Source organism: Cenococcum geophilum, assembly GCF_001692895.1.
Source record: "Cenococcum geophilum 1.58 unplaced genomic scaffold K441scaffold_14, whole genome shotgun sequence".
NCBI classification, from domain to species: domain Eukaryota; kingdom Fungi; phylum Ascomycota; class Dothideomycetes; order Gloniales; family Gloniaceae; genus Cenococcum; species Cenococcum geophilum.
The window spans coordinates 2,624,869-2,647,658 of NW_027137572.1; the positions used below are offsets into that span (position 1 = coordinate 2,624,869).

A 22,790-nucleotide genomic window follows, 5' to 3' on the forward strand; every position below is an offset into this window, starting at 1 on the left:
CATGCTACCCGAAATAGAAAGTAGAAACCCCAGTTGTACCAAGTATCTTTCTCAGTAGTACGGGGGAAGAATCGGACTGCGAGACGAACGAATGGGCGGAAGATCCAGAGGAGTGTGTAGTACTTATAGCAGAAGTCCTTTTTAGCAGTTGAGAATCCCTCCGGCATTTGTTCAGCACATAGAGTTTGCCAGTATACATCGAGCTGCTTTTCGCCCGTGAGATATTGAGTGGGAGAGCGCGCGCCGGCAATATTTTCCCAGTAAGTAAGAAGTTCGATGACGTTGCATGGAGATATTGAGTGGGAGAGCGCGCGCCGGCAATATTTTCCCAGTAAGTAAGAAGTTCGATGACGTTGCATGGAGATATTGAGTGGGAGAGCGCGCGCCGGCAATATTTTCCCAGTAAGTAAGAAGTTCGATGACGTTGCATGATTGGCTGAAAAGCTAGAACATGTGCGAGACGCCCGGGAGATAACGCCTTGGGGATAGCCAGCTAGCGGATTCGATTTAATTTTGATTCCAAAGAGAGCGAGCAGGTTTTGATCTTGCTCAAAAGACGGCAGCCATTTGGAGTTCGGCAAGGCATTGAACCCGACGAGGGGCTCCAGTCCTCTTGGTTCGCCATACCAAGATGGACCTCGAAAGCATAAGGGCACGCAGGGATCCGAGGTGCTCCAATCCGGCATCCAAGAAGGAAGTGATCTCGTCTTGGAGTCCTCAAGCACACGAGGTGCATCAAAGAGATCCAAATCCTAGCGAGTTTGCAAAATACTAATAGCGAGATTTTTGTAAACTTGCTCGGCGCTCGAATGATGGTCTAGTTGAATGCATAAAGATTGGATGTTGTTGGTGTCCGCAAGAGACAGCAGCCCGAATACCGTATTTTTGGTATTGGAAGCTATGAAGATTCGATTTTGCAATAGGAGATTGTGAATCGTTGGCCGAATGCCATCCAAATACTGTAAACATGTACTAAAAATAGTGAGAGCTTGATATGTAACGTCCCCACCGCGTATGTAATAGTGTGAATGAAATCATCCCAAGTGACGGAACAATTGCCGCAGATCATATATACCTCCTTCGAAACGGGAACGTCTTAGACGATCCAAGCGCGATAGAACCAGGACCGCTGCAGCAATGTTGAGAATGCGCGCCAGACGTTACTGTACAATGGCGGAATGTTTTCAATACGGTGGTGCCGAAAATTCTTTTGAGAAACTCCCAACAGTCATTCGAGCAGCTCTAGCTAGCTCTTTCACCAGCTGCCACGGTGCTGCTGTTATCCGGCTCTTTTCCAAGCCAGATAACAGTGCGGTAGCCGTTTTGGAAGATGTCCTTCGTCAAACGTACTTGTGCACTTCGTTCTTCGACATCTGCTTAGTTGATGCAAATGACATCTATCAATAATGCTGCCGCAGGCGACATAGTGCTGAGTATAGATTTTTGGCAACCCTTAAGCGGGTATTGTTGCAGTATATTGTTGCTTCATAGCGGGCCTTGTTCTTGAGTGCAACATGATGTCGCATTTGACAGTGTCTGTGCCCTGGCCCGAAGGAGCCGAATCAACCGGATTTCTTGCGGCAAAAGTGGCTTGTTGTGGCAAGTGTAGCACGTATCTATATTTGATTGACGTTAGAAATTGTAATATGAAATTGTTCATGGACTGAGCCTTGCATGAGGGGGGAAGGGGCCAATGGTGCCGCCTCAAACAGTAATGGACCAGGTTACATGAAGACGCTACCCGAATCGGGATTCTGCAACAGGCGCAGAGGCTTAGTCGACCATTGACCATTGACCATTGGCGTGGTAAATCTTGGGGCGAGACGAGAACATCTGCCAAGATGGTGTACTACTGGACATCAGAGGCCGAGGACTGAATTAGAATCTTAATTCTAATCTGAGATTGACGTCCCCGGAGGCTTATCCCTTGCAACGGTAAAAAGTGTCCTACGGTCATCGATAAGAAGGTAGCCAACGGAACCAATCGGGTCAATTTGGGATACCCAATGACGAATCACCTAGTGGCGGGATACTACCGTTGCAAGGGATAGCCACTAAACGAAGTCTGGTCCTATGGGGCGCAATACACAAAGTTTGATTTGGTTTCTCAAGGCGTTCCTTGGTGCCAGAAGCTGACCATTGGAGCGAGCTGAAGTGAGCTAAAGCGAGAGAGTAGGCTGACTGGAGTGAGCGGGTTGGTGTGCCTGACATGTGATGTTCGCTTTGGGTTTGAGTCGGGTGAAACATGGCGGACGCCTACGATACAGGAAGCAGCGCTGACTCCATCGATTCCACTCTTCAATCCTTGGAACACTGCGGAGCACGCGGAGCATGCTGAGCAAACGCTATGCACGCCTTCTCTGTTGGGCTGTCTGCGAATAGGATCCGCCGCACGCCCGTTCACGGCGAGAAATCGATAATGGATGCGGCATCCCCCTGCTAGCACATGCAGTTAGCGGCAACTCGCACACGACAGGTTCTAACAGGTCAGCCCACGATATCCGTGCCAAGGGTCGTCCCGCCCGGCCCGTCTTCACCAGCGGCCAGCGCACGAACACGTTGCATGCATTGCCGTCTGTCAGGTACGACACGCCAAAGACTTAAAGGGATATAAACTTCACGTCTGCTGCTTCATCGTCTCTGAGACCTTCCAACAGCACTTTCCAGAGCTTCCCCGCGCCCCTTTTGACCTCAGAAGAATGAAGTTGCGGGCCTACAATCCTTCGATCAGCTGAAGCCATATTGGTCACATGGCCATGTAAGCCACACCACCCTCACTTACCAATCCAGTCAATTCCCACCCACCATTACCTGGCGACGCTTCCCATTGGTGGTCGCACCGAGAATACAAGGTAGAGTGGATGAATCATTTCTTTTTTTGGCTTCGTCATGCAGTCCGCATTTCCTTCGTTACGGTCGGGGTGGGCGCCGCGCCGTCGCAGCCATCCCCAGCTGTCCCCATTGTCAGTTGGGCGTCTTGCGATGGGATCATCCTGGGGCTGTAATCCATTCCAGATCAAGATGTCGCTTTTCCTTATCTATCGCTGTGTCTTGCCGGACCGTCCAGCCCCCGTTCACTTCCTATCCATTGGTTGGTTTTGCCTCCCCCCATAAGAAGGGCGCAGCACTCATACTTGAATCGGGTTGATCGCTGCATCAATTCTCAGCCATTGCGCGCATTTGAGCTATCGTTTTCAAGACTAGGTCAGTTCCTGCGCCAAGTATCGTGACGCTTGGGACTTCAGAGGGTCTGCCAGCGCCATGTGCTGGTTTCCCTTTGGAAAATCTTCGAAGCGGCGGAACAAGCAGAAGACACGTGAGAAAAAAACAGAAAAACAGACATACGACAGTCGGCACCCAAATAGGGCCGTTACCACAAGGCCACCGCATGAAACACCGAGACCCAAAATACGTGTCGAAGTCCCTGACAGATGGTATCGAACAGTGGAGACCGAGGGTTCTTCTGCGGAGATGCTTCTCAATCCCAGGCCTGACCGATCTCGTCAGAATAGGCAGCGACATCCAAGGCGTTCTTCAACCGCTACATTAAGGGGACGAGGCGCAAAACGAGATCCCCCGAGTGATCGCAAATCATCAAACCAGTCAAAAATGCGCTCCAGCCGAGGAACCAAGAGGCAGGAGTGGATGTGTATTCCTACATCGCCACAGCCAGACCATCAGCACCACTATCAGCCTCAACACCACCAGCAGTATCAGTATCAGCATCAGCATCAGCATCAGTCTCAGCATCAATCTCAGCATCAGTCCCAGAATCAGAGCCAGCACCAGCACCATCGCCCTCGACAGGCTCGGCAGCGACCCCCGAACAGCACAGCTCGGCGTGTTCCAGATCGCAGATTTGCGGTCCTCGCCGCAACGAACCAAGCACTCGAAGACATCAGACGAGAAGCATTCATGGCATCTCCTGCACCAAGAAGAGTTCGGAGGTATCAAGGCGTTACCGTTGAAACAGCTGAAATACCTTTTCACTGGGATTGCGTCTCCAATCAATCTTCGACGACTAGGCCAACCAGAAATACAACTGCCCGGAATCATCGCTCCAGGCGATGAGAAAACGGCCCGGAAGACGCCGCGTAGAAATGGCTCAACTCTAGGATATTCCGAAGGCATCATTTAGTTCAGGAGTTCGGATTAGAGGTTGAAATGGGAATTTATCCATGCATATAATATTACCAATGGGTATCGGAGTATACCTGCTGAGTATTATCGGTTTTCCAGAACCAACATGTATATATGGCCACATCAGGATTCCATTGTGCTAAGGCTAGCACATACTTTTATTATTACCAAATCGTTTCGCACATCTCGTGAGGATTCACAAATCGCAGCCCTGCCGAGGCATTTGCTCTCTAGGCACGGGAATAACCTAACATGGCTTAGAATACCACGTGCTGTTTAACTAATAGGCAAGGTGNAAATCAGAGAGCCTGATAGTGCTATGTATCATCTAAGTGCGGTTGATCAGACTTTGGTCTTGAATCTTGATCATGCACAATTCCTTGATTCGGAAACGGTTTCCCTTACAGTACACAACATTATTGACAGTAATGAACATGCAGGTTCGGTCGGATAAGGCTAAGCGGTCCCGAACGGTAAGAAACCCTGCGCTTCATACGTAAGACTACCCTTACCTGTTCCTAAACCTTAATACTCAGAAGAATTTTGGCTAGTGTCATAAGAGATGTTGAGGACAGGGTTATCCTAGACTTCGGAATATACTGTTCATTCACTCTAGAAAACGTAGTCAAGTCTCAAAATATCTTTTTCCTCGACGCTCATTTATCTAAACATCTCCGTCATCAATAACCTTTTTAATATTCCATGTTGTGTTGATTTCTATTTGACTTTGCGAGTCATACGAGTTAAGAACGGCCTTGCCATCTCCTAATGAAAATGATTCTTCTTTTAGGTGAAGCTTTGACGAATCTCCTTTGAGAAGAAAGTCATAAGCTTTCCGAACAGTCTTCGAACCGGTTCCCATAGCTGTTAGCAATGGGCGAAGAGTAGGAAGACATGCGCAAACGATACTCGTACAGACATGGATATTGGTCCATATTTCTGCATTTGCAAAATTCACTTTATGGAAATTAGCACAAACGAATCCATCCACCTTCAAGTTTTGGAAAGCATACCATATTCGCTATGTGGCTGGTAGATGAACTTGAGCCTCACTATGTTTGTGATAACAGCACTAGAAAAATTAGCGCCCTATGGCAACCTATGATCGTAAAGGTGCTTACAATCCTCCGAGAAGAAATATCCCGTATAAGGCAATCTTATTCCGTTGCTGCAACTGAACAGTTGAAATCCATACGAGGGGGAGAACGAGAATGACTGCGTCAAGAATTGTTTCCAGAATTCCTATAACCAACGCTTGGAGATTCAAATTAAGACAGTAACCAGAGATCCAAGGATTCCAAAACCGCCGGATTGGCATACAGACGACGATGCTAGTGATTTCTGCGCCAATGTACCACATAGCTACCATTGTCAAAGTAGCTATGTGTACCTGTTTAAAGGTATTTGTTGCAAAGATTCGGCGGCAGAAGCAAAGAATAGAAACCTTGACAGCGGCAACTGCAATATAGTAGAAGACTAATGACACATATACTAACTATGAAGATTATTCAGCACAAGTGAAGTGGTATACCTATTCTAGGATTTCTTACTTGGAGATATGTGGTCAATTGTTTACTCTGCTCCTTGAACTCAACTTGTGGCATTGAACTCTCAGATACGTCTCCGTATACGCCTACGAGGCGTCATTAATGGGGGACTCAAAGTAGATAATCCGTACTTACTCCACATGCACACAAAGAAAGAAATGGTTGCGAGAGAAATCCATACGTCATCTGCTGAGTATCCTGCCCTGAGGTGTTTTGGTAATAATCGCAACGAGACAGCAATGCCCGAAAGGACTGTACAAACAATAGCAGATATGACTTGTAGTCGATTATTTTCTCTGAAACCGTCCATTATGATCCGGAAACCTTAGTATGACCAGGTAGTGTGGTAATAGCAAATCATCGTGGTCTTGAACAAGTTGTATATGGACGTGACTCTAGTGGGACATTTATACGGACTCACGCTGCCAAGTGGTAGAACTTTCGGCCTTCGGATCCGGACTACACACGCCAGAAGTAGAGCCGGGACCTTGTATGATTGGCTGACAGTCCGATCGCGCAACCTTAAGTAAGCATGTGCCAATAAGCTTATCTAGTCCAACCGTTTCCAACCCTTTTCGAAGTCGCTGAAATGATATTGCTAGTCGAAGAGCTGCGACATGAGAGCTTACCCATATTTCCTCAATAATCATGGAAGTATCTCCATCTCACGTCCATACATGCGCAACTGATTTTATTGTGAGACAATGCACAATTATTTCTTTGTACAGCGTCGTCAACTTACAGGTTGTCTGTTGGTTTAAAAATTGCTCCGCGAAAAGCAATTGGAAGTGGCGAATGTAGAGGATTTGGTTAGCCGGTGCCTTATCGATAACACGTGCAGTAGCGGTCACGTGATAAGAGCTGGGGCAATCTGGCTTGATTGTTAAGCTTTGCAGTCATTTCGGGAGGCATTATTAGGAAAGGTAGGAAACCTGGTTGGCTACTATTGAACGATTCGGGCGTTGAAACTTATCACCATGGGCCATGATCGGGTTTGTTAACGGATGTGGTAATTACCTGTTTTAGCAGACGCGCCAGCGTTTTTGTCGTCAGGATGCGACAGAGCACCTCGGATATACGGACTTAAACATCGACATGTCCGGAGAACAACCTAAGGCCGGGGGACGCAACCCAAGGTCGGAGAACACGACCGCTCTATCTACAACCATCTCCGGAAAAGCGCCCGACTCATAGCTTGAGAAAAATGTATTATGCTTCAGCCCAAAATCAAGCAGCTAGTCAGTGGGCTAGAACAACTAGCCCTTCGTGTCTTTTAGCGAGATGTTGATTCGGCTTTCATTTAGCGCGAGCACCGACTCGGATTTGGGCAGAAAGCTAGGCCGAGTTGTCAGGGCCAATTTAAGAAATGCCATTCAGCACCTCATATCCACAGTCATTTCACTTATTACTCTATCAGTTCATTATTTCATCTACTATCTCATCAAAAGTTTTCATTCGCACTCCAATTCTCGTCTTTAAGATAGATTTATAGAGCACTTCTTAGAATTTTCCATCTCGACCTTTCCAACAAAACCACTAGTCATTCAAGCACTACTTTATATGAAAATGGCAGAATCCGACTCCCAACTTCGGTACAAAGAGATGGATCCAGAGAAGACATCTATAAATGATACAATGGCAAATGATGACGACCTACCCATCGATCCTCCAGTCCTTTCCACGGACCCCTCCCAAGACGTAGAAAATGCCGAAATGCCGCCAGCAAATCCTTGGATGGATCCAAAGTCTTTCCCAGACGGCGGTGGAAAGGCATGGCTCACCGTCGCTGGTGCTGCTGCTTGTCTTTTCGTGTCCTTTGGCTGGGTCAATTGCGTCGGCGTGTTTCAGGACTATTATCAGACGCATCAGCTTAAACAGTACAGTCCATCGGATATCTCCTGGATTCCTTCTTTACAAGGTAGGCCGTCTCCAGTATGTGATAACCAATTTGCTGATGGTGTTAGTATTCTTCATGTTGTTTTGTGGACCCTTTGTTGGCAAGATTTTCGATGACTACGGTCATCGCTACCTTCTCGTCGTAGGCACGTTCCTACATGTCTTTGGCTTAATGATGACCAGCATATCAAAAGAATACTACCAATTCCTTCTTAGCCAAGCCATATGCTCTGCTATCGGTGCCTCGATGGTTTTCTATCCCGCTTTTAACTGTGTACGTTTGACTTAAAGTTGTTGTTTTCCACTCTCATTGACGTAATAGGTATCCACTTGGTTCTTCCACAAGCGTGGTGCTGCTCTGGGTCTTGTTGCAGCTGGATCATCTTTAGGCGGTGTTATTTTCCCCATCATGGTTGTTCGTCTGATACCAGAGGTCGGCTTTGGTTGGGCAATGCGTATCTGCGCTTTCCTCATATTGGGATTGCTTATTTTCGCAAATTTGACTGTGAGCTCTCGAATCGCACCATCAAAGCGTCCTTTTAGCGTAATGGCATTCATCCGTCCTTTGAAAGAGCCATCTTTCTTGCTATTGACTGGGGCTGTTTTCTTCTTTTACTGTAAGTTGGGATGTCAACATCTTTAATCGCAGCTAATTTTCGCAGGGGGGATGTTCACTCCTTTCACCTTCATCGTCGTTGAAGCGCGCACGCATGGCATGTCTCAACACCTTGCTAATTATCTTGTACCGATTCTCAATGGCGCAAGGTCAGTGCTTTGGCTCTCTCTCCCTCCTATTGGACCTTGGCTGACCAGGTTAGTGTCATCGGGCGGACTGTTCCTAATGTAATTGCCGACAAAGTCGGACGCTTCAATGTCATGATCATTATGAGCTCTTTCACGACAATTCTAATCCTTGCATTATGGCTGCCGGCTACTGGCAATGTCCCAATAATACTCTTTGCGGCGCTTTTTGGTATCGGCTCAGGTGCTGGTATTGGCCTTACTCCAGCGCTCTGTGCACAAATCTCGCCTATCAAGGATATTGGCGTTCGTACGGGCACTGTTTTCGCAATCGCATCCATTGCAGCCTTGACGGGCTCCCCAATTGGAGGTCAGATCATTGTTGACGGCCATGGCTCCTTCCGGAACACTGCTGTCTTTGCGGGTGTGAGCTGCGGCACTGGTGTGGCTCTTTATATAGCAGCAAGGATTAGTCTTGCCGGTCTTAAAATGACGAAAGTCTGAGTGAAATTGTATCACTTTACCTGTCATAACTTTTTAATTCCCAAAAATTTAGGCCAACAAATATAGATTTTATATAGAGCCTTCATGAAGAACCTCCCTACTCTGTAGAAATGTCCTCGTTCTTGATTTTCTCACCCGAAGACTATGTCATCTCGTGGGTAATGGTCTGGACTCACAAGCGCTTAAAATTGGATTAGTAGGTAGCTAATATAAGTCAGTGTTTAATGATTTTCTTACGTCTCCCCAACACTTCCAATAGCAGGCCCAAGAATCTTGCGCAATGACCGCCGCATCTCCTTCAAAGTACCAATCCTGCTTCCCAAGCCCTAATAATGCCGGATCTTCTTTTTCGACGTTGACAACCGCAATCCTTGCGCCTTTCTGCCGTGCAGCTTCAATATACGCGGTTTCAGGGTATACTTCGGCACTTGTTCCTTTGACGAGCATTGTATCAATAATTGTAGCAGGGCGAACCTAGGAGTGAATGAAGGAGAGGGTAGCGGGGGATAGGGACTCCGTGAACCATATTATAGCTGGACAGAGGACACCAGTGGGATGTGAGGTGCAATGAGAGACATAAGAGTTTGGGAGGGATTTCGGGGTTTCCGGGGTTGACGAGCTGGTGTCCAAGGTCGTGAGTGACTCAACTAGGGAGCAGAAGACTGCATCGGCAGCGTTGCTGGTAAGGAGATGGTCGCATTGAGTGCATTTGATGTCAGATTTCCGTGAAGTAGTTTGACCTGCCTAGGAGGATGATCGGCGCGCCCGGTCAAGCCTACAAGGATGTTAATTTAATCACAGTCCACAATTTTGGGAGATAAATACGCCGGATATTAGCCAGAGATCCGAAGAGGAAGAACGCGATTGAAAAAGCAAATTTAAAGTAGGTTAACGCGCATGAAATAGAAACGCACCATCGATATTCATACCGATAGTGATAACTCTTCTTTTCGCTTGGCCAGCTCTGCCAGTGCTACATGTGCTATATTTGGCTTCGCTTCATTTGCATCCTCCCTTCTCTCCAAATAAAATGTCCATACTAATCCTGGATTCTCTGTAAAAGCCTGCGGAGTGGATAGTTGCTTAGCATCATGTGTTCGCCAGCGCCGCGGAAGGTGAGAAGACCTGATGGTGCTGAAAGACCAGCGCCAAGAAGCGCAAGAACACAATGAGAAGTGAGGAGATGCTCTTGGAACGAAGTTACGGAGCATGAGGCGCGGGGACGAAGGAAGCCTGTTGTCTCCGCAACAGGAGTAGTCTGGTATGGATTCGGAGGACATTTCAAAAGTTATGATTAACTTCTCCTATCCCACTACGAAGATCTTTCGCCGTTTTGGCCTATATTTCAGTCAATTCACAATACTGTGAGATATTTGCTGTAGTGGTTCTGTTCTTGGTTAATTATGTTAAACGGACGATCAAGAATGAGAACTCTGCAATTGAATGTGGCTTTGGAGCCTCTATATATACATTAGCAAGAGGTAGTAGACTGAGTCGTTGACCGATTCGGTGACCGAGTCAACAACTGAGCAGGGTGGCGGAAAATCCAATTAATCCGATTTGATACGATACGCGAGATCGTATTTACCTCAGCAAGCTCAGACCTTACCTCAGCAAGCTCATTACCTCAGCAAGCTCAGACGTGATTTCGTTGGTGCGGAGTTAATCGGCCCGCAAGCGGGTGACTAACCACGTTCGTGGTGCACCACCTGAATCACGTCTGAGCGGGTTTCGCAATATTCGTAAAGCGCGTAAACGATATCCGCGTTGCGGAGGTTGCGGATATTAAAATAACTCAACACCAGTATTTTATATCATTTCCCAAAGTTGATCGATTATACAACAGAACCTAGGCTTTCAGAATATAACATTTTCATCACTTAGGTATTTTCAGGTCTTATAATCATTTTCGTCAAAAAAAAAAAACGCGTTGTTAAAAGCGTAAACCTCTATATATAATTTTATTAAACGCCAGCCGACGCTAGCTAATATACATAAAACACGTATAGACCTACGATAGGTACCTTACGGCACCTACTATAGCCAGGTGGATATACAATATCCGCGTTACGCTGGATAATCTCCCTCCAAACCTCATCGCACGCCGACCACCAAGTCACGGATATCTAAGCAGATCTACCGTATGCCGGCACCAAAACCTACTAGGCGGAGAGGGAGGAAGTCAAATAAGGTGCTAGAACAGCCGCGGCCGCATTAGGTGTCGGATAATTAGACTCGGAGGAGTTATAGAACGGACCAGGAACGACGGCTATGGGACCTTTAAAATCAGCTTCTCGCGCTTCGCGGAGAGAGCAAGGCCCAGTAGCTAAGCAAGGTTAATAAGGCTATTGCTTTTTTATATCCGTATTACGGACATATAGAGCAGCTTAAAGCCCTTAGGTGGCTACTGTTTAAGGAAAAAGATATAATACTTATTACAAGAACCTTATTTGGCAAGAGTATAATAATATAAGTAATGCTATGTCTTCTTCGGGCCTCAGTAGTAATTATTATCTTGCTACTTAATACGATTGGCGCGGAGCAGAAGGTAAAGATTAAGGAGCTTCCTAAAATAAGGCCAGTTCACGTATACGCCGAGTGTTAGCGACTCAGTCAATCGAGACATAAGCACGGCAAAAGGGTCGCGCAAGCCTGTACGATTGGATTGTCCATAAACGAGAATCTAAAGCTAGAGAAAAGGAAAGGAAAGGATAAGCAGCAACGCGAGGAGTTATATACAATCCCTAGTCACGTAAGAGTCACGTGAGCCCTGCGTCTACTATAACGTCTACTATAGCTGCCGCTTTCTGCCAGTGCCGTAACATTACCCCCCCCTCCGCAAAAGCCTGCCCTTAGGCTTTGTATGTCCGTATTATGCCTATAGGGTGTTCTTATCTTTATGCTCTTCTGGTAGCTTATTATCTTTATTATGCTAGCATTCCATCCATTCGTCTAGGTACTTTAGCGGTCCCGGTTCGTTAGGGTAACGGCTATAGAATTCTTAAAGCTTATGGGGACTGCCAATAAAGTTCTATATAGGGTACCAGGTAGGATCTAGGTCATAGCCTTTCTAACTAACGCGGTACTTTAGCGTTTTCCTTACTAGCTTACAGGCCAGTATCTCTTTAATTTCCCATTCGTTGTCGCCATTGACTTAAATTGGCAGGGGGGGTTCGTTCTTTTGTCTAGGTAATAGGTCGTTCGCTGCCTTCCATAGCTTATCTAGTGAGAAGATAGGGTAAACCTTAATTAAATCTGGGAGCTCTACTTTGTACAAGTTGCCTATTTTCTTAAGGACCTTATACGGTCCTACTATCTAATAATTGAGCTTACGACTTAGCCGTTCCGTCTTCTAGTTCTTTATTATAACCCAGACTATATCACCTACGGTAAAGTCAGGCTCGCGCCTATGCTTGTTTGCCTGCTGTTTTATTAATTTTTAGGCCTTTTCTAGATTTATACGGGCTATTATCTAGGCTTCCTCTAAGCGCTTGGCGTACTACTAGGCTTCCTTATAAGACAGTTTCTCGCGTACAGTCCGTGGTTCTTTTAGTCTATCCTAGTTAAAGCTTGTTTATAGTAGATACCCCATTTCTAGTTAGATAGGTGCGAATCCCGTAGAGTTATAGGGTAGGGTCGCCTGGGCGTAGTCTATTAGAGGTAGCAGTTCGCCCTAGTTATCTTAGAAGTAGTTAATAAAGGGTTAGAGTCTCTAGTCTAAGTATTGATTTACAATCTCCGTCTAACCGTCTGTCTGGGGGTGGTACACCGTAGAAAGCTTTAGCCTAATTCCTAGGATCCAAGTAAACTTATTTCAGAAAGCCGATATAAACTACGGTCCGCGGTCCGATATAATAGTGTCTAGTAGTCCGTAAATTTAGTAGATATAATGGATATATAGTCGGGCTGCCTCTTTAGCATCAATATTCTTATAATAGGGGATTAAGAAAGGGCGTTTGCCAAAATAGTTAACTAAGATTATAACTATATCGTACCCGTCACGGTCCACTAGTAGTTTATAGAAATCTATAGAGATATACTGCCAGGGGCGCTCTGGTATTAGGAGTGGCTTTAATAGTCCTAGGGTCTTATCTCGTGGAATCGTAGACCTACGGCAGTTATTGCAGTTCCGTATATAACGGTTAATATTCATAACCATTCCGGGCCAGTAGTAACGGTCACTAATAATCTTATGGGTCTTATTTTTTCTAGGGTAGGCCGTAGAGACCTAGGTATATGCTTTGGTGATAAGCCGGGTTTATAAGTTCTATTCTTTTACTACTACTAGCCGTTCCTAGTGCTTAAGCAGTCCATTTTTAAGGGACCATGGGCTAGTAACATCCTTTGCCTTTTCGCGGTACTCCTATAGAGAAAGGTCCGTACGGTTTGCTTGCAGTAGTTTATTAATAAGGTTAAATTCCGTGGGGTTAATAGGATATATCTCGGCGCTTAAAGATTTAGTACTTAGTTCTTCCTGTATCCAAGGGTTAAGGTGCTCTGGTTATAGTAGTGTCTAGGTCCGTAATAAGATCTTCGTGGCTATCTGGTTATTTAGGTCCTGTTTACGTCTTATAAAAGCATCCGCACGGTTAATAGCGCCTGGCCTATATATAATTAGGAAGTTAAACTAAAATAGGACATCCGCCTAGCGCGCCTGCTAGGCTGTAAGGGCTTTTGTTGTTATAAAATATTCTAAGGCCTTATAATCTAAAACCATTTAGATAGGTTTAGGGGTCCCTTCTAGCTATGCTCGCTAGTGCTAAAAGCTATAGATAATAGCTAATATTTCTTTGTTATGAATCGGGTAGTTTAGCTTAGCATTTACTATAGTCTTCAAATAGTAAGTAATAGGGTGCCATTCTCCGTTTGTCTACTTTTGGGAGTAAACGCCAGCTATAACACTATTTAAGGCATCGGTTTCTAGCATTAAGGGCCGTTTTGGGTTAAAGTGGGTAAGTAAGGGAGCAGAGACCAGTTGTTTCTTAAGCTCATTAAAGGCCTGCCTATATGCGGTATTAAAGTGAAAGGGCCGGTCCTTATAGGTAAGTAGGCTTAGTGGCCGGGTAATCCTACTATAGTTCTTAATAAAGCGTTGGTAGAAGTTATAGAACCCTAAAAATAACTGCACCCCCTTTATAGTCCTTGGGGGTACCTATTAGTTAATTATAGCTATCTTTTCTAGGTCTGCCTTAATCCCGTTTATACTAATAATAAACCCTAAGTACTTTATACGCTTAATACTAAATTCTAACTTCTTAATATTAGCTTAGAGGCCAGCTTCCTAAAGCCGTTATAGGACTTTATAGACATGCTCTTTATATTCTAGTTCGTTTTTAGAGTAGATCATAATATTATCTAGGTATGCTGTATAGAAGTCGTTGAGGTAGTTAAATAGTACATTATTTATGTATCGTTGGTATATGGCCGGTCCATTAGTTAGCCTAAAAGGCAGTACTTTGTATTTATACGTTCCGTAACGGGTCTAAAACGTAGTAAGGTCTTCTGATTTAGGGTCCATCCTAATCCGGTAAAAAGCCTAGCGGATATTAAGCTTCGTAAAGATCTTAGCTCTACTTATTTGGGCCAAAGTCTCATTAAGTAAAGGCAGTGGGTAGCGGTCTTTAAGGGTTAAATTATTAAGCTTGCGGTAGTCGATATAGAAACAAAGTCCTTTATTTGGCTTTTTGGTAAAGAAAATAGGTAAGTTAAAAGGGGCTTAACTAGGCTTAATAAAGCCCTTATCCAGGTTATTAATAAGATACTACTTTATGGCCTATAATTCGGCAGTAGATTACTATCGGAGGGGGCTATAGCTAAGGGTAACTACCTTGTCCGGCTTAATTTTAATCTTATAGTTATACGGTTAGTAAGGCGGGAGTATATTAGACGTTGCTTTGGAAAAGGTGTCTTTAAATTTCTAGTATTAATGGGGCAGTTTCTGTTCTACTAGCTCCTTATCTATAAGCTCGCCTTTCTCTTAGGCTAGGGCTTCTTTCTTTTTAATTATTTAATTAATTTCGTATAAGCTAGTTATAAAGGCAACGGTATTAGGCTGAACTAGGTTTTAGTAGAATCCTATGGCGCCAATATAGCAGATATTAACTGGCGGGAGGTCTGTAGGTTTCTTTATAGATATTTATCGGGCCGTATTTTACGGTATAGGGTTTATAGTCTTCCTTAGCTCACATTCTATTTTCCGCAAGTTATCCTTCCGGTCTATTAGTTTAGTATATTATCTAAAGTCCCTAGCCTTTCTTTATGGCTGCGTAGGGCCTAAGTTCTCCATTAGGGACTTAGCTAGGCCATTACCGACTTCCTAAGTCTCTGGTGCGGGTGGTATGACATAGGCAGTCTAGGGGCGGCGTAGTATACGGATCCATTACGGATTAAGCTATATATCCTTCTTAAAAGCCTGGTCCCTACGCGTCGCATTAGCCTAGTAAATAGTGTTTATCTACGGCCGTATAAGGTTTTCTATTATAATACTAATCTCTTTTATAAAGGAAGGTGTTAGGGGTATAGTTTTGGGCCAGATAAGCTGCCTGTTCCGTACGTTAAGCTATAAGCCTAAATAGGCTAGCTATTTTCTNCNTAAGATTATATTATAGCTTCTAAGGTCCGTAATAAGGAAGGGGACGTTATACTACCTTTATCCGTTAACGCGGAGGTAGATCCACAAGATAGTTATAATAGGTAGTCCTATCCGTCCGTTATAACCGCGAATAGGGACTGGTTTAGGCAGTTCTTTAAGGGGTATATTTAAAAAGTCAGCCAGTTTTGTAGTGCACTTTGTGTTAATTAAGGTAAAGGCATTTACTCCTAAGTTAGCTAAAGCAGAGGTTAAAACTTAATATCTATTGCAAAATAAAGTATAAGGGATAGTGCAGCTTCTTCTACTAACTAGCCGACCTAGATCGATATATAACATATCAATCCCTTTTAACCCTAGAGAGGAGTCTTCCTCTAGGGTTCCTCTTTTTCCGGCTCCGTACTATCCTCCTAAATTAATAGGACCTTGTTTATCTTTGCCTTTATTAGGCAGTTTCTTGCAGGGTGGCCTGTTTAACTACACGAGAAGTAAGCTCCTTAATCGCTAAGGGCCTATATACGGGGGTCGCTGTATATAGGCCGGGTGTACACTAGGCCCGCAGCAGGGGTAGCTGCGCAGCTAGCTGCCGGGTTAACTATAGGAGTTGCCAATCGTGCCGGGGCACTACGGGCCGTACTCGCAGTACTTGCGGCCTGGTTTGTAAGATTTCTAGTTTTTAGCCGGTTGGCGCGTGCCTTAATTCGACGGAGGCCTTAGTTAATAGCTAGGCAATAGTCCGTAAGTTCCTTTAACGTCTATGCCGTAGTATAAGCTGGCAATACGGCCCGCTGTAGGTCCAGGGTAAGCTTATTAAAGAGGTCTAGCAGCAGGTCTTCCTAGGGGATCTAGGCCTATCCGGCTAGGTATAGAAAGCGGGTTTAGAAGGCCGAAAAGGTCTCCGTTATTTTCATATTTAGGCTTTTATAGCTAAGGCGGGCGTTCTATACTTTAAAAGGGTCTTTATAAATAGAAGACAAGTATTTAATTATTTCTTCTTTAGAGATAAAGGGGTCTGCTAAGTCTTTAGTATATCGCGGGCGTAAATGCGTCTGGGTGTCTCCGCCAGTACGGCCGAAAATATAGGCCATTCTGGCTCGGGCGTTAGGGAAGTGGTCTGCATTAACTTTAAGCTTATCCTATAATTAAAGCTTCTAATTGTTAAATATAGGGTCGGTTCCGTCTATAAGTAGCAGGGGATCCGCGACCTTTGCTGACCGCCTCGGTGCTATATAGGCCTTAGTAGGTCCACTAAGGCGCTGGGATAGGGCCTGAAGGACTGTAGCAAGTCTTTGGTTATCTAATAATGACTTATTATTAGATATAGGGGTATCTCTGGCTTTAAGCAGCTCTTGCAGTTGTTTAATTTTAGTATTAGCAGCCGCAAGCTCCGCCTGGGGGGTTAAAACGTTAATTATTTCTTCGTCTAAAGTATTTAAGGGTCCTGCAGCTGCTTTACCTACTACTGTGATTTATGGCATGGTGGTAGGGGTATTAGGTAATTCTGGGTAATTTCTTTAGGGGTTCTAGTCTGTGCGTATCTTATAGGTTCTTTCCTTAGGGTTCTGTCCTTTTCTTTTAGGTCCTGTCCTTGTGGTCCTATTAATGTCCTTAGGGTCCTATTCTATGTTCTTGTAGATATATTTAAGTTCCTTCTCAGGAAGAAAGAGTAGAGTAAGCTTTAGATAATATTAGCGACTTAGTCAATCGAGACATAAGCACGGTAAAAGGGTCGCGTAAGCCTATATGATTAGATTGTCCATAAACAAGAATCTAAAGCTAGAGAAAAGGAAAGGAAAGGATAAGCAGCAACGCGAGGAGTTATATACAATCCCTAGTCACGTGAGAGTCACGTGAGCCCTGCGTCTACCATAACGTCTACCATAGCTGCCGCTTTCTGCCAGTGCCGTAACACCGAGATAATATCCGCACGTCTTTTATAGGAAATCCGCACTGGAGTATATACCTATATTTTAATATCGCCGGAGCTATTAGTTGGCAAAAGGTTCCATAAAACCCTTACTAACCCTACCTTCCGTATATATATTGGCTTAGTAGTAATTAATAAGGTGCACCTTATAGCTAATTAGGGGGGTTCGTTCCGGAATTCGTATACACAGCTATGGAAAGTGCGGTCATTATTAGGGCGGAAGCCTTGGTTTGCTTATACTACAACGCTTAATAATATAATATTTAAGATTATTTAAGAGTTGGCGGGCTTTTAAAATAATATTAATATAGTACGGACATTAATTAACCGGCTAGATCTATTAATTATTAGAGAATACGTTAAGCGAGGAAATAAGAAGTCCTTTAAGAGCTTATACTTTATTATAGACCGCGCGTATACCGCTATATCCGCCAAGTAGAGAATCCAATACACGCTAACTCCCCACTAAATCCTAAAGATAATTATCTTTCTTAATTTGAAGGACCTAATATTACTAGGGAGGGACTTAATTCGTTTATGGTTGGTATATTATAGGTACTAGGAAGCGCAGGCTAAAAGAGCTGTTTAGCTTTATTATGCATCGTTAGCTATTACGGATAAAGACAGACTATATAAGGAGTTAAGAAAGCCTAACTTAGAAATCCGCATTCTACTCTCCTCTAACGCGCTTACCTATAGCGCTAATATTCCTAATTTTAACCGTATTACGTAGTATTATATATATAAAGATAAGTCCGTCAATATAATATAGCAACGGCTTAAACGCGGTGCTCGTAGTAGTAGTTAAGTAGGTAAGGCGATATTTCTAATTAAGGATTGGTATAAAGGTCTATATAAGGATATTACCGGGCCAGCCAAAAATCGTGGTTATACTAGTAGAGCCTTCCGATCTTAGCTAAGTTAACTTAGCTGTAAATATTGTATTAAGCGATAGGTGCTATAAGAGAACGGGGCTGCTAATTTTACTAGCGATATATCTTTAAGAGTGTCCGTATATAGCAATACTAATTCTAATCCGTTTATATCTAATATAGAGTAAGAGCTTAGTCCGGGTAGAATATCCATAGTTCTACCTATAGATATTCTACTAAAGAAGCCAGTATAGCGCTTAAAGACTAAAGCTAAGAAAAGAGTAGCTCTCTCCTATTATATATATGCTCTTATAAATGAGGAAAAGGGCTACTTATAAAAGATTATATTAGAGAACTATAAGGAATAGTCTCCGTCTACTAGTAGCTAGGGTTATTACTCTAACTATAATCCTACTTTACGGGCTTTTAAAGAGTTTAATATCCGCAAGCCGTATATAAAGGGGATCCTAAGGAAGATATACTAAAAGGCCTTTGCCGTAAGCATAAAAAACTAGTTCTATAACTAGATAGAGAAGAAATATTAGCACGCTATTTAGAATCCGACCTTAAGCTATATTATATCCAATAAGCAAATTACCGCCCTTTATAGCTGCGCCTAGTATATAACTAGCTATAAGGCGCTTAAGAAAAACCTACCTAATTAGAATTATAATTAGCTTAGTAATAATCTAGATAAGTTTATTACCTTTATTTAAGCAGAGGTAAAAAAGGTAAATTAGGTAGAGAGCTAGCTATTAGCGTTAGCAAGTAAATTAAAAGATAGCGTAGAGCGGATATTATCACGGTTTAGGGTAGCGGAGAGGCGTATAGTATTAGCAGCTTAACGTCCGCAAATATAAGTAGCCCAACTACCTCAATTAATATCTACCGAAAATCCGCATGCAGGGCTGCCAACACTATTACCTTTTTAGCCTATATCTAGCAGGAACGCGCAGCTAGCTAGCTTAAACTCTAGCTAGCAGAACACCTCTAGGCCAAATATACTAACACCCTATAACGGATATCAGTCCTAGCAACGTAACGGTTAGGTCTAGTTTTTAACGTAAAGCGGATATTTAGAATCCTAAAGTTAGGCTAGGTATTAACAGCCCTAGGGCAATAATTAGCGTTAGTTATTAGGTATTAAGTATCGGCTTCTTAAATATTAGGGTCTATACTACAACAATAGACATTAACTCCCTATAGCTCCCGGATATCCAAGTCTACACTATAGTATTAGAAACCAATCTCTAGGGTAGGCTAGGTATTATAGCTTATAAGGCAGCTCCGCGTCTTAACCCTTAAAACAATCCGGATATTAGAGCTTATAGCGCAGTATTAGGTCTTAGCCCTTAAAGTAATCTGGATATTAGAGCTTACAGCGAAGCATTAAGTCTTAACCCTTAGAGCAATCTAGATATTAAAGCTTACAGCACGGCATCGAATCTAAATCCTTAGGGCAGTCTGAGTATTATAGCTTATAGTGCAACACTAAGTCTTAACTTTTAGATAAGCCTGAGGTTTAATATTCGCAACACAGCACTAGATCTCTAATTACGAAAAATTCCAAAGTTTAAGATCCGCACCGTAGCACCAGTTCCCAGGTAGTAGGAAATCTGGAAATTTAGAATTCGCAACGCAGTATTAGATCTCCGCTCCTAGAAAATCCCAAGGCTTAGGATTTAAGTTGCGATACTAGATCTCCGCTCTTAGGAAACTCTAAGGCTCAGGGTTTACAGGCTAATACTTAATCTCCGCCCTCTAAACTAGGCGGCACAGTTCAGAATTCGCGTGCTAATACTCAATCCCCGCTTTCTAAATTAGGTGCGGCTAAGAATTTATAGTCTAATGTTTAATCTCCGCTCTCTAAACTAAGCGCAGCTTAGAACCTACAGCCTAGTGCTTAATCTCCGCCCTTAGTTTTAGATATAACGCAGCTTTAGTAGGTTAGTATTTAATATTCCTTAGCGTTTTATTCATTTGTTAACTTAACTAAGACTCGGGTAGAGCTCTAATTAATATCTAGGTATTAAGTATCAATCTCCGCATGCGTATTTAAATAGTCCATTAGATTCTTATTTAGAGAGATACTAAGGTTTATACCTAAAGCTCCTAAAACCCATAGAACCTATATTATATTAGCCATTTAGTTTAAGTGTCTTATAATTCTCTTAACCAGATATTATCTATTCTTCTTAGGCTATTATACCTTAAGCCTTTTAGCCAATATTAGATCCGCCTCACAGTAAGAGAAAACAAAAGAACGTATCTGCGCATTTTAAAAGTAAGAAATCTACCTACTAAGTAAACCTAATATCCGCTTATAACCCTTCTCTAGCACCTTAATTAAGCGGTAATTCTATATTAATGTTACTTTATAAGTTAACTAGACGGCGCCCACTTACTTTAATTAGTAGTAACTTAACTATAAAGGATTTGCGCGTTATAAATAAGCGTATATAAGGTAGTTAATATTTACTAAGGTAAGTTACTACAGTAATTATTTGTTAGTAAGCTAATTTAATAAAATCTACAGCGCGGATATTTACCTTTAATTAACCTCCGCACTTTCTACCTTACAACATCGCACTATAAACTTTATTATTATTGTTTTATCTACTGTCTATTAGTATACTACTATCTATAATGCCTTCTTTTATACCTCTAAATATGTCCAACAGCTATTTAGTTAAGGAACTTAATAAGCGCGACATTAATAATAAAATAATTGAGGACGCTTTTAAGGACGCTCTTTTTTTTACTAATCCTTTAAAATCTCTACCTAGAGAGTAAGCTTTCTAATACTAAATTATGCCTACAGCTAATATAATTTTAGGAAATATATACTAAAGCACTCTTTATTGGATCTAGTAGAGCATTATAATAAGGTTATTACGAAATCCGCCGGAAATCTACTTACCTCTTTACTGCCTGCCTCTTTACCGCCTACTTCTTTACTACTTACCTCTTTGCCGCCTACCTTTAAGCCGCTTATTTCTTTATCGCCTACTACTTCTAAGAAATTTAATCCTCATCGTGCTTCTGCTTCTCTTAAAAGGCAGGCTAATAGAATTACTGCGTAAAATATTTAGTATAAGATAGCCTTTAAATCGTATATGTTAACTATACTCTTTAGGTATCTTATCTACTAATTTATCTCTTATAGTAACCTAACAGAAATGTTAAAGATTTTAGATAACAATAAAGAGAATAATCTTAATAACGCCAACTCTCCTAAAAGCCCTTCTCTATCCTCTTATAATCTCCATAGCCATTATAAGCTCCGCAGTACGCAGATGGCCTAAGCTATAACGTTAGATATTAATATAAACGAGCGCCTTTCTATTTAAGTGCTGTTAGCAAATAAATAGTACACCCTAAAAGCTGGTGCTTAGGAGAATATAAAGAAAGCTCAATAGCGGATATATACCTACGTCTAGAATATTAAGGGTAGCTCTAGTATGCTACGCGATCTGCTATACGCTCTATATATAAAGCAAGACTATAAATATCGCGTTTATAAGCAGAACTTTAGGCCATATTTTAGAGGTACGTGCTTAAGATACTGCTTAAGTAGTAGGTTGTGCGAAAAGGTATATGCTAATAGTATACTATTATTCTATTAGCTAACACGTAATAGGATAGTTCGCTAAAACTAGAGCCGGTTATACCTTAGCGTAAAAAACGTGCGCAATTAGCTTCTGCTAGTAGTCTAGCTGGAACGCCTACTAAGAAGGTATAATATCTATATCTTAATAATACGGATATTGCTAATATCCGTATAGCTTTATACCCACACTATCCCCCCTCTAAAGACCTCCCCTTCCCTAAAAACTCTTACTTATAGTAATATACGCAGCTATAGGGGCACCCGTTCTACCGCTGCTTCTTTTACTCTTTTACTAATTCCTAGCACGCCTGGTGCTGCTTTTAGTACTACTACCACTCCTACTAGCACGGAAAATGTTAGGGTATATTTAGCAATTACTGTTTCCGCACGCGTTAATATAGTTTATAAATAGGTGACTAAGATAGTAAAAGATGTTCGGGCTATAGATTGCCGGTTAAGTAAGCTTAAAGATTCTCTAAGTAAGGTAAAGGATAAGCTTGCATTTATAAGGCGTGGTATTATAGCACTTATATATAACGCCGGGTTGCTAGATATAGAATTTAAGTAGATACCGATTAGCTGTTGCTGCGGGTTAACTATTATTACGGGTTTAGAGTAATAAAATAGTAGCTCTTACCTCTCTACTACTACGTAAGTAGGAATTAAGTCTCTACCTTATATTTAATAGGTATAATTAATATTGTGATATCCGTATACGCTAAGATAAAGATATCCGTATATACTAAGATAAATATATCTATATAAGCTAAGATAAAGATATCCGTATAAGCTAAGATAAAGATATTTATATATCCGCACCGTTAATAATTACTAAGGTAAGTTACTATAGTAGCAATTATTTATTAGTGAGCTAATTTAATAAAATTAGTAGCGTAGATATTTACCTTTAATTAACCTCCGCACCTCTTCTTCCTCTACTAACCTTCTACCTTATAGCACCGCA

The 22,790-nt window shown here is 42.6% G+C and overlaps 4 protein-coding genes across 4 annotated transcripts; 2 read left to right on the forward strand and 2 right to left on the reverse strand.

The window, feature by feature from the left end:
* Nucleotides 1-2,998: 2,998 nt before the first annotated feature.
* Nucleotides 2,999-4,159, forward strand: K441DRAFT_59211 (uncharacterized protein). Its single transcript, XM_067644861.1, has one exon. It carries the CDS (start codon nt 3,262-3,264, stop codon nt 4,069-4,071), a length of 810 nt encoding a protein of 269 aa, XP_067505806.1. The 5' UTR covers nt 2,999-3,261; the 3' UTR covers nt 4,072-4,159.
* Nucleotides 4,160-4,516: 357 nt separating this feature from the next.
* Nucleotides 4,517-6,316, reverse strand: K441DRAFT_657736 (uncharacterized protein). The gene is made up of 5 exons (XM_067648234.1): nt 5,823-6,316; nt 5,691-5,773; nt 5,262-5,635; nt 5,154-5,212; nt 4,517-5,097 (listed from the first exon to the last, which is right to left on the reverse strand). Exons 1-5 carry the CDS (start codon nt 5,995-5,997, stop codon nt 4,805-4,807), a joined length of 984 nt encoding a protein of 327 aa, XP_067505807.1. The 5' UTR covers nt 5,998-6,316; the 3' UTR covers nt 4,517-4,804.
* A 772-nt stretch (nt 6,317-7,088) lies between these two features.
* K441DRAFT_657738 (MFS general substrate transporter) lies at nt 7,089-9,047 on the forward strand. The gene is made up of 5 exons (XM_067648235.1): nt 7,089-7,605; nt 7,652-7,857; nt 7,906-8,200; nt 8,246-8,348; nt 8,402-9,047. Exons 1-5 carry the CDS (start codon nt 7,254-7,256, stop codon nt 8,826-8,828), a joined length of 1,383 nt encoding a protein of 460 aa, XP_067505808.1. The 5' UTR covers nt 7,089-7,253; the 3' UTR covers nt 8,829-9,047.
* Nucleotides 8,881-9,402, reverse strand: K441DRAFT_657739 (uncharacterized protein). Its single transcript, XM_067648236.1, has 2 exons — nt 9,066-9,402; nt 8,881-9,009 (listed from the first exon to the last, which is right to left on the reverse strand). The coding sequence occupies exons 1-2, from the start codon at nt 9,273-9,275 to the stop codon at nt 9,001-9,003; spliced, it is 219 nt and encodes a 72-aa protein (XP_067505809.1). The 5' UTR covers nt 9,276-9,402; the 3' UTR covers nt 8,881-9,000.
* Between the last annotated feature and the right edge of the window lie 13,388 nt (nt 9,403-22,790).